Genomic DNA, 14,351 nt, shown 5'->3' with positions numbered 1-14,351 from the left:
TAAGAATATATAATTATAGTTCAATTTCTTAATTATATATGTTTGTTATACAGATTATTAAATATTATAATAGAATAATAGGATACCCCTTACTACATATACCTTACCCCTTACTACATATACTTAGCACGTGCAAGCCACCTCGTGCTAAGCCACCTATGACACCAAACCATATAACAGTACCACCAAAACTATCTTATTCTAATTATATACGGGATATAATTCGTTAATTTAGTGTGTACCAAAAAATGTACCGTAACAAAAATTTCAATATTTTTTCTATTTAATAATAGTATAGATAGACGAGTTCTTATTTTTTTTAGGCACATATTTTATTTTTCGTTTTAACTAAATACACACATTCAAAAACGATATTTATGGGATAAACGAATCATTATTATATAATTTCTTCAATATATTTTAAAATTAATCAAAACGTAAATTATAATTACGTTTTTTAAAATTATATATAAAAAATTCATTTTAGAAAAATAAAAATGATCGTATTTTTGTGAGATTTTGAGGATTAGGGTATTTAGGGCCATTATCCCAAAATTAGGATCCCGAGGGCCATTACCGTATGACACACACGCAGGCTGCAGCCCCTTCGGTTGAGCAAAAGAAAAGATGACAGCCACAGGCCGCCCCTTCCATTGATGCAGCTCCCTCCCTCGTTCTCAGTAACATACATGCACAAGATGATGATGAGAAAGAAGGTGAAGGTGCAATATAAGAGTAGTGATTACGAGGCACCCATGCAATACAAGAGCACTAGTAGTAGTATTGATGATTACAAGCCATCTCCGATTGTTGCCCTAGCTACTAGTCCTGATGGTTCTAGAGTGGCTGCCGCTCGTGAAGACGCTTCGCTTGAGATTTGGCTCGTCTCTCCTGGCGCCGTCGGCTGGCACTGCCAGCTGGTACCCTACTCTCTCTTTTTTATTTTATTTTTATTTTGTGTTTGTCCTTAATTTTATGTGTTTTTGAGCTTAATTATTTGTGTTTTTTGTAGACGATTTACGGAGATCCTAATTCGAGAGTCTCATCGCTTGTTTGGTGTCATTCCAATGGATTCCACTCTCTTGGACGCTTGTTTTCTTCTAGTATTGACGGTTCAGTTTCCGAGTGGGACCTTTTTGACTTGAGACAGAAGGTATTCCATTTGCTTGGATGCACATTATTCTTTTATGTATTTCTATATATGGTTCCAAAACAAATGTAGCTACCTTAACATGTGGTTGATAGTATTGATTAATTGGATAATCGGTGGTTGATCGTATTGATTATTCCATACTTTATATTTAAGTGGTTTTTGCTACTTATAAATAAGTAATTCAGTCATTAGATATTTAATATATGGATTTTAGGACATACAGATACCGGATTGTTTTATTGCATTTTAATTTGTTTAAAAAATAATTTTTATAATTTTGAGCCTTTGACCCATTTTTGACCGATTCGACCGTTAATCGGCCGATTTTTAAAACAATGGTTTTATTAAATAACCTTGTTTGTGGAAGTGTGGATAAAAGGAATGTCACGTTATTTGATTTGTAAAGTGTGAATTTTTAATCAATTAGTTTTGATTTTGTTTATGCGCAGAATGTGCTCTCTATTGGCGTGTCAATCTGGCAAATGGCGTCTGCCCCATACACAAACCCGCAAAGTAATGAAAAGAAGCATTCTCAGTATATTAAAATGATTAATGATTCTAGTGATGATGATTGTAGTGAGAGTGAAAGTGACAGTGATTCGGTTGTGACAACGGATGGATCTATTATTGAAGATGCAAATATAGCAATGGCTTGTGATGATGGCTGTGTGCGAATTTGCACTGTTTCTGATGAGTTAATTTACCGCAAGTCATTGCCAAGAGTCAGTGGTAAGATAACTTGTTCACTACAACTGTAAAACCCTTCATTCCAAAACTTATAACGCAATTGCTGCCTTCTAATGTTAAGACCTCTTATTAATGTATCTGGTTTGCAGGACGCACCTTGAGTGTGACTTGGAGTCAGGATGCAGATAAGATTTTCTCAGGAAGTAGTGATGGGTATGCAATTCTTGGAAAAAAGGGCATATGTACCTTCCCTGTTACTATGTCACCGTAGAGTTTATAATATACTGAAACCTCTCATTTTTTTAGCAAAATTTAATTTTAAAATTTAAACTAGACTGGTAATGCAGAATCCTAGCTCTAGTTATTTTGGATGACACCAAGTTGTATGTCTCAATTCGTTGGCTATAATATGAAAATTTCAGGTTAATAAGATGCTGGGATCTTAAAACAGTTCGTGAGGTTTTCAGGATAACAGTCGGACTTGGAGAATTAGGCAGTGGACCTGAACTCTGCATATGGTCATTGCTTTCCCTCAGGTAAACTTGCACATTCTCTTTTTAGCTAATTATTGAATAGGAGTATCTATGATCTCTCTGTGGCATTGGTCTTGGTTTCCTGATGCCAATTATTATCATCTGGTTTCAGGAGTGGTACCCTTGTCAGTGCTGATAGTAACGGTAGAGTGCAGTTCTGGAACAGTCAAATGGGAACTCTTTTGCAGGCTCATTCGCGTCACAAGGGTGATGTGAATGCGCTATCTGCAGGGCCAAGTCATAATATGGTATTTTCTGCTGGCTCGGATGGTCAGGTGTGGAATTTAGTTTTCTGCACACAGATTTTATACAACTAAATTTTACGTAACATTATGTACTTCGTAAAATTGATATTTGGCCACCCTATGCTGTAGTATTATAGATCAAGTGATTAACACTTTTACTGAAGCTTAATTTATTATTTTATCCTATTTATAATTTCAACGCAGCCATCATTTAGTATGAAGTCCATCTGTAAAGCATGCGAGTCTTTCTCATTTTATTGGACTTGCGATGTTTGTTCAAGACCCTCAATGGATTCTATGAATGTGCATTTCATTTCAAGCACACAGTAATAATAGTGGATATCTTTCAGGAAGCTGATTGGCGGGATCCCCATATGGGGTGCACCGCCGACCGACCTTGATCTTCTGAGAAGGGTTCGATAAATTCTAGAGGTTAATTATAAAGAGATTGCATACCTTTTCTGCACTTTAGGCATTGTGTAGCAGTTGTGGATGTTGGATCATTGAATATAGCACTTCATTTTTACAAGCTTATAGTGGAGTTTATATTGTGAAAGTAAATTTCTTGTAATACTTTATGTTATTTAAAGCTTGATTAATGATTATTGTGCCCTACAAGTGGATCCTTAGGTTCAAATTGTGAATTTTAAACATGCAACAGAATTGCATGTGTAATCTTTTTAGGAAAAGATAAGTACGATGATTACTATACACAGCAACTAGAATATTAATGTATAGCAGAAAAACCTAGAATGGGTTGAGTGTTAGAAGTATTATACTCCTAGAAATTCCCCTTCTTTATCCAGCCTTCTAAGGTGGATTAAGATTTACTAATGTTAAGTCATTAAACTTCATAATTATACTTAGCTAAAGAAATAAGACTCGATGGCTATATTCGTTACCAATTAAATGAGATAACAATGTCAAATTTTCTATCCTTTTTCTTGGCTGCGCTTCATACGTTGGCCCTAGAGTTAGTAAATACGAATCAAAGGCACTATATTGCTGCTATACAATAATTTACTTCTTATAATTAAATGTATTACAAAGGTTGATTTCGATAGGCAATCTCAAAATTGTATACTCAGAGAGAGTTTAGCTTATATGTGGTGTTAACCGTAGTTGTCTTTATTTATATGCTGAAGAGATATAACAAGTTGTGAATACATGATTCTCTTTGTCGTCTTTTTCAAAAATGGACGACTATATATCAAGTTGTTTTTGTCTTTGTGTCTTTGTAGGTGATACTCTATAAGCTCTCAAAAGATGTATCCCGATCGACTGATGAAAAGTCTTCTGTCACAGTAATTAAGAAGTGGGTCTATGTTGGTTATTCAAGAGCTCATACACACGATGTGAGGGCCTTGACTGTTGCAGTTCCCATAAGTAGAGAAGGTGACGCTGGCTCCTATATCCGATGTTTGTATTAACTGTTTTGGATTTTGGACCTATGGTCATCCATTTAAATACTTCTTAAATGTGTCAAATGACTTATGCAGATACGTTTCCTGATGAAAAGGTAAAGAAGGAAAAGAGTGACAGTGTTCCGAAGAATGAGAAGGTAAATAGGAAAAAGAAAAAGAAAGACCGCGTAAAGAAGAAGCCCCGTGATTTTAGTTTCCGCAAGTGGGGTCATATAGGTGTTCCCATGCTTATTTCAGCTGGTGATGACACAAAGCTTTTTGCGTATGCTGCAAATGATTTTACCCAATTCTCTCCTCATGACATATGTCTAGTGCCACAGAAACCACCAATGCAACTGGTACTGAATACAGTTTTCAATCAAACTCCTTTGCTTGTGATTCAGGCCTCCAAGTGGTTAGATATTTTTTGCATCCGATCAAAAACTAGTTCTCATACTGATATAAGTTCTGACCCTTGTGCCGGCATTGCGACCACAGATTTGGTTGTCAGAGTCAAGAGTAAGGCTTCTCAGAAGATCATTTGCAGCTCCATGTCTAACTCGGGAGTGTTCTTTTCATACTCTAATCAAATGAAACCTAGGCTTTTTAAACTAAATAAAACCGAAGCTGAAAAAAGTGCATGGACTATTGAAAAAAGGAAACTTCCGAATCTGCCATTTGCACATTCTATGTGTTTCAGTTATGATTCTTCTTGGCTGATGATAGCAGGGAATGACAGAAAAATATATGTAAGAATTCTATTTGAATGTTAATATGTATCTCACTATCACTCCCTTTTCACAATGTTTTTTGGGTTATTGTTATCCTTTTCTTCTATCAAGTATCAATTGACCTATGGTATTACTCTCTCATACAGAAATCCAGTGATTTGTATGTTTAGGGTTGTACGACTTTTGCTTGATTGTCTTTGCATTTATATACCAGTAAATAAGAATTGAAATAATAGTCGGAGGTTTCGACCTCTCAACATTGATAAGGCGGACTGTTCTTTATTGGTTTAAGTTTTATATATTGGTTAAGTACTTGTGTTACTCAAAAACTGCAATACATATTGCAATGAGTGGGGTCTTTATTTCCTCGACTATGCCCTTCTGTAACATATAGTTTTGCATATTGCACTTCCCAGTCATGCTTCAGTCCAGTTATGTCTTCGTGTGCAGTATACCTCTAATTTTACTGTCATAAGTGTTTATTTTTATCCATCTGCCTTAATGAATATTCAAGTTGATGGATTTTGAAAACCCCTAGATTTTTATTGTACCTTTATGAATATTCACGAATTAGCACATATACTGTGTATTTCTTTGTGATGCAGGTTGTAGATGTGGGAAGCCTAAATCTGATTTGCACATATACCCCTCAGTGCAAGGACATCGATGATGAAATTCTCAGTGAGCCTCCTATAACAAGGATGTTCACTAGTCCTGATGGACAGTGGTTGGCAGCTGTCAACTGTTTTGGAGATGTATACATTTTTAATCTGGAGATAAGAAGGTAGTGCTATTGCAGTAGCAATTGTTTATGAAAAAGAGTGCAATAAGTTGCTTTGTGAGTATGCCAGAAAAATATTTGCTTAACCTGTGAAGAAATACCTAGGCCAATCAAAATAGCATTCTTGATGCATCTGTTTAGAAATTATCAGGCTTTCATTACATTAGAATCTGAATTTGTTTGGAATATGATTTTTTTTTGTAGATACATTTTTAAATTGTTTTGAGCCTAGAAATTTGGAAGTATTTGAAATATTATATCCGGTGAAAGGTACCACATCTATGAGGCTGTATCTTATGCTCATCATCTCTATTTGGAACAGACAGCACTGGTTCATATCCAGATTAGATGGCGCTTCTGTTACCGCTGGTGGTTTTACTCCTCGAAACAGTAACATCCTTGTGATCTCCACCTCTTCAAATCAGGTTTATGCAATTGATGTGGATGCCAAACAGTTGGGTGAATGGTCTACTCAGCACAAATTTACTCTTCCCAGGAGTGACCTAAAATTTTGTGGAGAGATTATAGGACTTACATTTCAGCCATCCCTAAAAGCTTCTTCTGTAATTGTCTACAGTCCCAGGTTTGTCATTTTACTCCCTGCTTCTATTGATGCTGTTGGCCCATGTGTCTTCATTGTGTTAAGAGTAACCAAGGCCTGCCAAAGGTGAATATGTCTTGGCTGTCTAGGGGTGTTTTTGGTATACGTAGATGTGGTTAGACTTGAATTCTGACAACACTTTGGTCTAAATTAATTAGGAGACAATATTTGCATGACTTTGTTGTGAAAAATGAAGCTAATTGGAGCCATCTAGTTAATTTTTACTTGTGTCAGAAAGCAGCTTAGTATAAAGTGGGTTATCTTCAATTAGTTTGGCCAAAACATCTTGTAAGATCATGTGAGTATGTGACATAGCATGCCTATCGTGTAGTTTAAAATATAATGCATAGTAAATATATTTACAAGACTTTGATGCTTTACATTCTAATCTTAGTGTTGAGCATTCTGTTTAGTCATATTACATGTTTGGTACAAAATTTTACTTTTGTCTTTGTTTTTGTGCATTGTTAAAATTTGTATGAATTTTTCATTGTAATGGAAATTTTGGACCTACCTGCACTGTCTTAGTTATAAGGAAAAATTATGATCTGTATGCCACACTTCTACAACAGTAATCAAGAAATTATTGTATCATAACAGTTCTACCAAATGAATACTATCATTGAAATAGATTTTGATGTTTGTAATGTCTGTGTTGTAGGGCGATGTGTGAGATAAACTTTGGAGCACCGGTTATCGTAAAAGATCTCGATGCTTCTGTGAGGAAATTACCAAGTTCACATTTGAAAAAAGAACGGAAAAGAAAGTTAGAGGGCTGTGACTTTGAAAAGAAAGTTGAAAAGAAAACTAAACACAGTGGTAAGGAGGATTTTGAAATTACCCCTTTTGATAAACCTGTATTGTTTGTTGGACATCTTTCCAAAGGTTCTCTCTTTGTCATGGGAAAACCGTGGAGTCAGGTGGTTACAACATTTGATGCCCCGCCTGTGCACAGACATATCTATGGTACATAACTCCATGTTCTGAAGGGAGAATTTCGGATGGCATAGGCGGGCGAGTTTAGATGTTGAAGTTGCTATTCTGAGGAGATATCGAAGGATGTTATGGCATGTAATTCATGATTTTGTTTACTTGTCAGTATAATTCTTTCAAAATATATTCTGTCTTTACTTCGGAGATTCCCCATTAAGATTCTTATAAAATCTGGTTACGAAGCATGATGCGCCCATGTACTTAACGTATCAATTACATTACATCCAATCTTTGTTGGAAACATTTCCTTTTCTGTATCGTCCACGACCGACATTTGTGAATTGTGCGGTCATGATATAAACTAAGATAGTTCAGTTTTGAAGTTGAACAAGGGAATGCATTCATTGGAGAGTAGCACAAATCTTTAGAAGAGCATTTGCTTCGTTCAGCATCTATCATAGATACTACTGGCTGTAACGTGAGACAAGAATGAATTTATAACAAGATAACAGAAAAACATATACAGTAAAACTATAATGAATTTATTGTGTGCATCATAGATGTTTGTTCCTTGACTAGGAGTAGAGTAGTATTATCATTAGGTGTCCACACCACCTTAATTGCACCTCGACTAATTCTACTTACTAAAAGTTTAAAAAAAATAATAACCATGGTCCGTCTGCACATGTACCTATTGATGCCCCTGGGCAAAACATAAGCAAAATTAGGAAATATTTGAGCTGAAAAATGTTAAATATGGAAGTTGTTTCAGTAGTAGGCAGATTGTTATAAGTAAAAATTAACTGTCATCTTGCAAGAAAATATGTTAATGCATTTTACGACCGTATCAGGCTACTTACGTGTGATCTGAAGTTGGGTGAAGATGTTGCATGAAGACGATGAAGTCCAATCCTTTTCGATTGTTTTTTAGATCTGTCGGTCTCATTTTTACTTTTCCTAGGCTTGGCCCATTCAAGCGTTTTTTAAAATTGGGTTAGGGTTGAAGTTGGATTGGTAAGGAAGGGGGTAAAGTTGGATTTCATAAAAATCGTAATGGGCTAGGCCCAATTCTTATTATATTTTAACTAATATAAAACTTACCACAAAAAAAGGTGAAATCATATTATACTGTGAAATTACTCCGAAAAATTACATCACTTTTTTATGAGCTGTTTCCAAAATTCCTTAAAATCTGACAAAAGTTGTTTTATTATCTACAGAATAGAATGTGGAAAGTAAAAATAAAAAAAATCCACATATTAGCAACAATTAAAATAGGAAAAAAAATCATTTGCAAAATACCGTTTATTAATATATTTTGAGTTAAATGCATTTGGGGGGCCAAAGTTTTGCTAAATTCTCAAATTTTTGGCTGTAGTTAAAAAACAACAAGTGAGTGGCCAACGTTACCTTCCGCATTTTGACATGGTGGCGGCCGTCAGCATCCGTTAAGTTTTTGCCGTTAAGTCCTAAAAATACATAAAAATAAATAAAAAATGAAGGGTATTTTAGTCTTTTCGGTGGAATTAATAGCGGGAAGGCATATAGTGACTCGGTTGATGCCCCAAACCGGTAGCCACCATCACAGTAACGGAGGAAAACCCTAACCCCTTTTTAGAAATTCGATTACTGAAAATTCAAGAAGACGATGGAGTGGTTTATGAGACCACGCAAGGAGAACGAGAAATATGGATCTGCAGAGTGCCCCGATTATAAAGGTACAATTTTTAACCCTATTTCTTGAACAAATATGTGACTGTGAAAATATGTGAATCGTTTGTACTAAAATATGTGTTCATGTGGTCCCAAATTATTCTTTATGTCCCCCATTTGGATGTTACTTTGCCCTAAATTGCATACCCTACTTGTTTATTGTTTGTTTGCAGATTATCCTGATTTCTTTACAATTAAACTGTACCATGAGGGTGAATTTGAGAATAATTTCAAAAAGTTTGTTAGTTACAAAGTTGATTATTTTGATTTCTGTAATATTGATCTGATGTCTGTACTTGAGGTTGTTGCAATGAGTAAAGAAGCAATAGGTAGAAGGTCACTTGCTCACAAATCTGTAGCATTTGAAATGTATTTCAAATCACCAAATGAGACCATGGATGAAATTGGTAAACTGGAAACAGATAATGATGTATTGATGATGACTGGGCTAATTTGTCAGAATGTGCAATATGTGGAAGTGTTTGTGGTTGTTATAGAGTCCCTAGCTGTTGAAGGTTTGCCACTAGAAGATAAAAATACACTCACCCATCCTGTCACCCACCCTGTTATAGAAGTTCAAGATGAGAAAACTGAGGAAGTAGTACAAACACCTGATGAAAGTAACGAGTCCTCAGTGTGTAATAGTGAGCCACCAGTTACTAAGAAGAGGAGATTCAAGAGTGTCGGTGTTAAACATACACCCAAGAAGAGGTCTTCAAGAAGGCCCAGGTTGGTGAAGAGTGATGGTAATGAGACAGATAGTGAGCAATGTAATGAGGAGATGCAAGAGGAGGCTGGTGAGCAGTTGAATGAGCAGTTGAATGAGGATGGTGACAACTACTATAACTTTGACAATCTAGATAATTTGTTCAATGATGGAAATGTTGGGGGTAATGATGAAGAGTGGTTCCCTGAAGACAGTTTACCCAGAGAAGGCCTGTTCTTAGGAAACCAAATATGGGAAGCAAGGTCCAGTTCATTTGCACAGCTCCTTGTAAGTGGAAAATTTATGCCAACAAATGCCAGAAAACCGATAGTTACCAAATCAGGACTTATCAAAATAAGCATACCTGTCAGTTGACATGGGAACAAAAATAACTCTCTGCAGATTGGATAGCTAGGAGGTATATGGATGAAATACGAATGAATCCTAGCTGGGAGTGTGAAGCTTTTCAGAAGAAGGTGGTCAATGACTTAGGGTGTCAAGTGAATAAGTCAATGTGTTACAGGGCCAAGGTCATTGTGAGGTGGAGCAGATCTGGCTTTAGAGAATATTGTAAAAGTGACCTATTTATCAACAATCATTGTGAGGTATTCAATGCCTCAATCAGAAAAATTAGACATCTCCCCATAGTGACAATGCTAAAAAGCATACACAGAGCTGTCATGGTCAGAATCCAGAGAAGGAAAACTGAGGCTCAAGGCTGGACTGAAGAGTTCTGTGGCAATGCACTTAAAAAATTGAATGAGTAAGTTATGTGTGTTTTAAGTTATGTGTCCATTAATTCCAAGGCTTAACTCTTTAAAACACACTGGTTTCAGGGCCACAAAGAAATCAGTTGCATGTCATGTAACTTGGTCAGGAGGTGCTAGATTTCTTGCGCAAACATCTTCTGGTGGTTATGAGCTTGTGGTGGATCTCACAGCCAAGACTTGTGCCTGCAAGAAATGGCAGCTCAGTGGAATTCCATGCTTCCATGCAGTGGCTTGCCTCAATTCCAAGGGCTTCAATGTTGCTAATTTTGGAGTGCATAGAAGCTATTCCACTAACATGTTTAGAAATGTAAGTTTCACTGCCATGTAATTTTTTTTTAAATTGTTGCAATTAGATTACCTTATTATGCTATTCCTTTAAAATTGTTTGTTAGGTTTATAAGCATATTGTCGAACCAATTAATGGCAAAGAGGAATGGATCAAGACTGGATTTACAGACCCTCTACCTCCAAATGTGAAACCATCCATTGGTAGACCTAAAATCAGAAGGAACAAGAAAAATGACATAAAAGCGCCCCCACCTGATGCAACAAAACTTAAAAGGCAAAAAACTAGTTTGAGGTGTAGCAAGTGCAATCAATGGGGACATAACAAAAGAACTTGTGGAAGACAGGTACACTGTTAACTTATATTGTTAGCAAGTGCAATCTATTTTAATTTTGTACTCACTTGTACTGCTCTTTCAAGGGTATGAAGTCAAATGATGCTAACGAAGAAGCCAATAAAAATGATGCTGATGAAGAAGCCAATGAAAATGATGCTAATGAAGAAGGCACAAAGCAAGGACAACATGCTAATTATGATGGGGGAAATCATGCTACTGAGAAAGAAGCCAGTGAAAATGGAGGCCAAGAGGAAGGCCAGAACATTGCCACAGAGATTACACCAGGTGCTTCTCAACCACCAAACCAAGCAGGTGACACTGAAACTGGGTTTTTTCAGTCACATCCTCCTTCTCCAAAAAATAATCCGGGACCAAGTTCATGTGGAGTGGCTCCTAAAATATGGCAGAAGCAGAAAAAGACCATCACAACAAGAGCAGAAATCATAAGAGCAAGGAGCACTAGGGCCAAGAAAATTAACAAGAAATATGTTAACTAAACTAAGTTTTTATGCAAGCATTTATATGCAAACTTGTCAGCCTATAAAAGGCCTTTTAGATTTCTATTTAAGGTGTGTTTAACCATTTAAGCAGTTTAGACTTATGGATGCTAGACTTCTGTATTTTGGATTTGCCAGCCTCTAAAAGGCCTCCTGGATTTGTATTTTGCAACCACTTAATGGTTTAGACTTATGGATGCTAGAATTATGCTAATCTTGTGCCATTTAATCTTAATGTTAATGTTTTGTTTTACGAATTTATTGGAACAACATTGTAAAATAAGACATTTTCATTACATTAAAAGGAACACCAATTCAAAGACACTACAAACATTTATTCACTGCATTTTACAACTACCAAACATCACATTCATTACTCAACTTCCATCCACCATCTTCATTACAACAACACCTACCATTCCTACTTCAATTACTCAACATTTGCACTGTATACATGAGCAAAACAGAAAATAACAAAGGCTACAACCATTCTACACAACCATTTTCTACTCTCCTTCTTCTTAACTTCAAGCAATTGTTTCTCATGCTCACTTTCCATAGCTCTCAACCTCCTTAGCAAACCTGGAATCACAACTTTTGCCCTGTTACAAAGAGGAGCACCCACCCATTGAAAATAACCACAACAACCCATTGAGCAATTTCTGAATCGCCGCCCAGCATTTGCATCAGTCCAGGCAACCCGATCTGCTGCAAGCTGCCCGCAATGACAATAATTCATGTTTTGCTAGTGAGTAGATGCTGATTTAGGGAGAAGAAATTAAACTTTTGTGATTAGATTTTCATTACAATGTTATATATTTATATATAGACACACTAAAGGACCGTTACAATACACTAAAGGACCGTTACAATTGTGTAAATCCGAATATACCCCTCCTCCGTTACACCCGTTAGTGGGGAGTTGACGGGCGCCACCATGTCAAAATGCGGAAGGTAACGTTGGCCACTCACTTGTTATTTTTTAACTACAGCCAAAAATTTGAGAATTTAGCAAAACTTTGGCCCCCCAAATGCATTTAACTCATATATTTTATGAAAATTCACTTTCTTTAAAAAGAATAAAAAATTCAGTTTACAACATATTTACAACTGTTATTAACCAAAATGGACCACAAATACAACTTTAAATTTTGTACCTATAATTAATTTTTGTTGTATAATAAGTTGGTTAATAAGTGGAACTTAATAAATTAAAATGCATTAACTTAAATTCAACCAAAAAAAACTTCAATCATTTTTAATTATTTCACGGGAAAGAAAGTTGCATATCCGATTGATTTTGATTGCAAATCTCATTTTTACGAATATTTGTAACATATGGTAAAATCAGAAACAGAATTAAAAAATAATAATATATTTTATTTAGAAAAATACCATATACTCAAAAGATTTTGAAAACTTTTTCAAATAAAATACATCTAAGTGACTGATTGATAACTTTGTGAGCACTAACACAGGATCTTATGTATGTATAAATAGATACTGATTGATAATTTTGCGGGCGGTCTTATGTATGTATAATTATATACACAATTCGTCAAATATAAATATTTCTTGTACTACTTGGAAAACAAGATTGAGCAGGCGAGTGGGGGTGATGAATTGTAAAAATGAAGACAACAGTGCAGAATTTGTAACTAGTGCCTAAAAGTTGATAAATTTGTCAGCATAAATTTCGAGGGGCTTTCCTTTTTGTTTGAAGGTGGCAGTGAGTTATCGCTTTTACAAGCGTGTAGCATGGAGTAGTATTTAATAATTTATTTATACTGCCTTTAATTGTATTTGGTGGCAGTGTTCACCTTTAGTAAAGTCACTCTTATCATTTTTCATCTGGTGTGAGTGTGACATCTCACAACATCTCCTGTCATTATCAAATTATCAACCTCTTCATTTTTCTTCTTATATCCCACCATGTTGCTCCATAAGTTCATGCTGTGTGAGACTGTGGCATGTCATAGCGTCACGGGCATTTGAAGATGGGTATGCTATAACGTCAATTAGTCAGATATGTCTTATCAGAATTTGACTTGTTTTTTTACTATTTTTTTTAATTTTTACTAACTTTTTTATATTTACAATATTCAGAAATAACAAATATCATTCTAAAATATTTACATATATTTGAATATTAAAAAAATTATCAATATAAATGAGTATTATGATAATATTTGGTTGTTAATATCGATTAACTTTAATTTTGTATTCAAGTTTACTCTACTATATTAGTATAATTATTATATTTTAAATTTTATTACATTTAATCGATAAATGATATGTCATTTGAGCATGCCTTTTGGCAAAAATCATGCATATAGCCATATTTTAGATAGTCCAGTGACATGTAACCTAGTGTGAGAGCTGCATATATTGCCTTTGGCCAGGATTAATAGAAATATTGGAGAGAATAAAATAAAATTTAAATTATGATATGTGTGATCGTTAATATATTTCATTTTTTCCCTTCATTTCACAAGAGCAATTTCAAGAGAGTATTAACATAGTTCTTAAAAGAATTTTTAAAATAATGGATAACAATAATTTAAATGTTTTCTTGTATGTCCAACTCCTGTAACATACCATGTATTTGGATTCTAGTATTATTATATTAATTTATTTAAACTCTGATTATGTATTTGATGATGTATTTGAACTAGTTGACCCGAGATAAATGAATCTTTTATTATTAAAAATAAGATAGGAAATGACTTTGACTCTGAATTTTAAGTTTTTGAGAATACACTAACACATTGTTGAAAACGTCCCCTAAAATTTAATTTAGAATCTTATATATATCTAATTTATTGAAGTTACTCCTAGGTTAGGTTCTATGTAGTTCCCTATTTCATTGTAATCCTCAGAATCCATATAAGTAAAATATAACTTAAATTATTATAAAATGTATTATTTTTCGAATAATATTTTACAAATATCACAATTTTATTGAAAATCTTGCA

General features: G+C 34.9%; 1 protein-coding gene across 2 annotated transcripts; it reads left to right on the top strand.

Annotated features, from left to right (window-relative positions):
- Window positions 1-555: 555 nt before the first annotated feature.
- LOC141689229 (WD repeat-containing protein PCN-like) lies at window positions 556-7,312 on the top strand. Of its 2 annotated transcripts, none has more exons than XM_074493452.1 (11): window positions 556-920; window positions 1,013-1,153; window positions 1,603-1,882; window positions 1,990-2,053; window positions 2,263-2,376; window positions 2,486-2,648; window positions 3,860-4,013; window positions 4,118-4,770; window positions 5,358-5,536; window positions 5,856-6,116; window positions 6,796-7,312. In XM_074493452.1, exons 1-11 carry the CDS (start codon window positions 657-659, stop codon window positions 7,106-7,108), a joined length of 2,586 nt encoding a protein of 861 aa, XP_074349553.1. In that variant the 5' UTR covers window positions 556-656; the 3' UTR covers window positions 7,109-7,312. The 2 variants fall into 2 exon arrangements, with proteins under 2 accessions (XP_074349553.1, XP_074349552.1); XM_074493451.1 differs by having other exon boundaries at window positions 3,860-4,037.
- The last annotated feature ends 7,039 nt before the right edge of the window (window positions 7,313-14,351 follow it).

This window comes from Apium graveolens, chromosome 10, assembly GCF_009905375.1.
Source record: "Apium graveolens cultivar Ventura chromosome 10, ASM990537v1, whole genome shotgun sequence".
Classification (NCBI taxonomy): Eukaryota; Viridiplantae; Streptophyta; class Magnoliopsida; order Apiales; family Apiaceae; genus Apium; species Apium graveolens.
The sequence above is the reverse complement of the archived record's forward strand: the minus strand, read 5'-3'. Positions and strand labels throughout refer to the sequence as shown.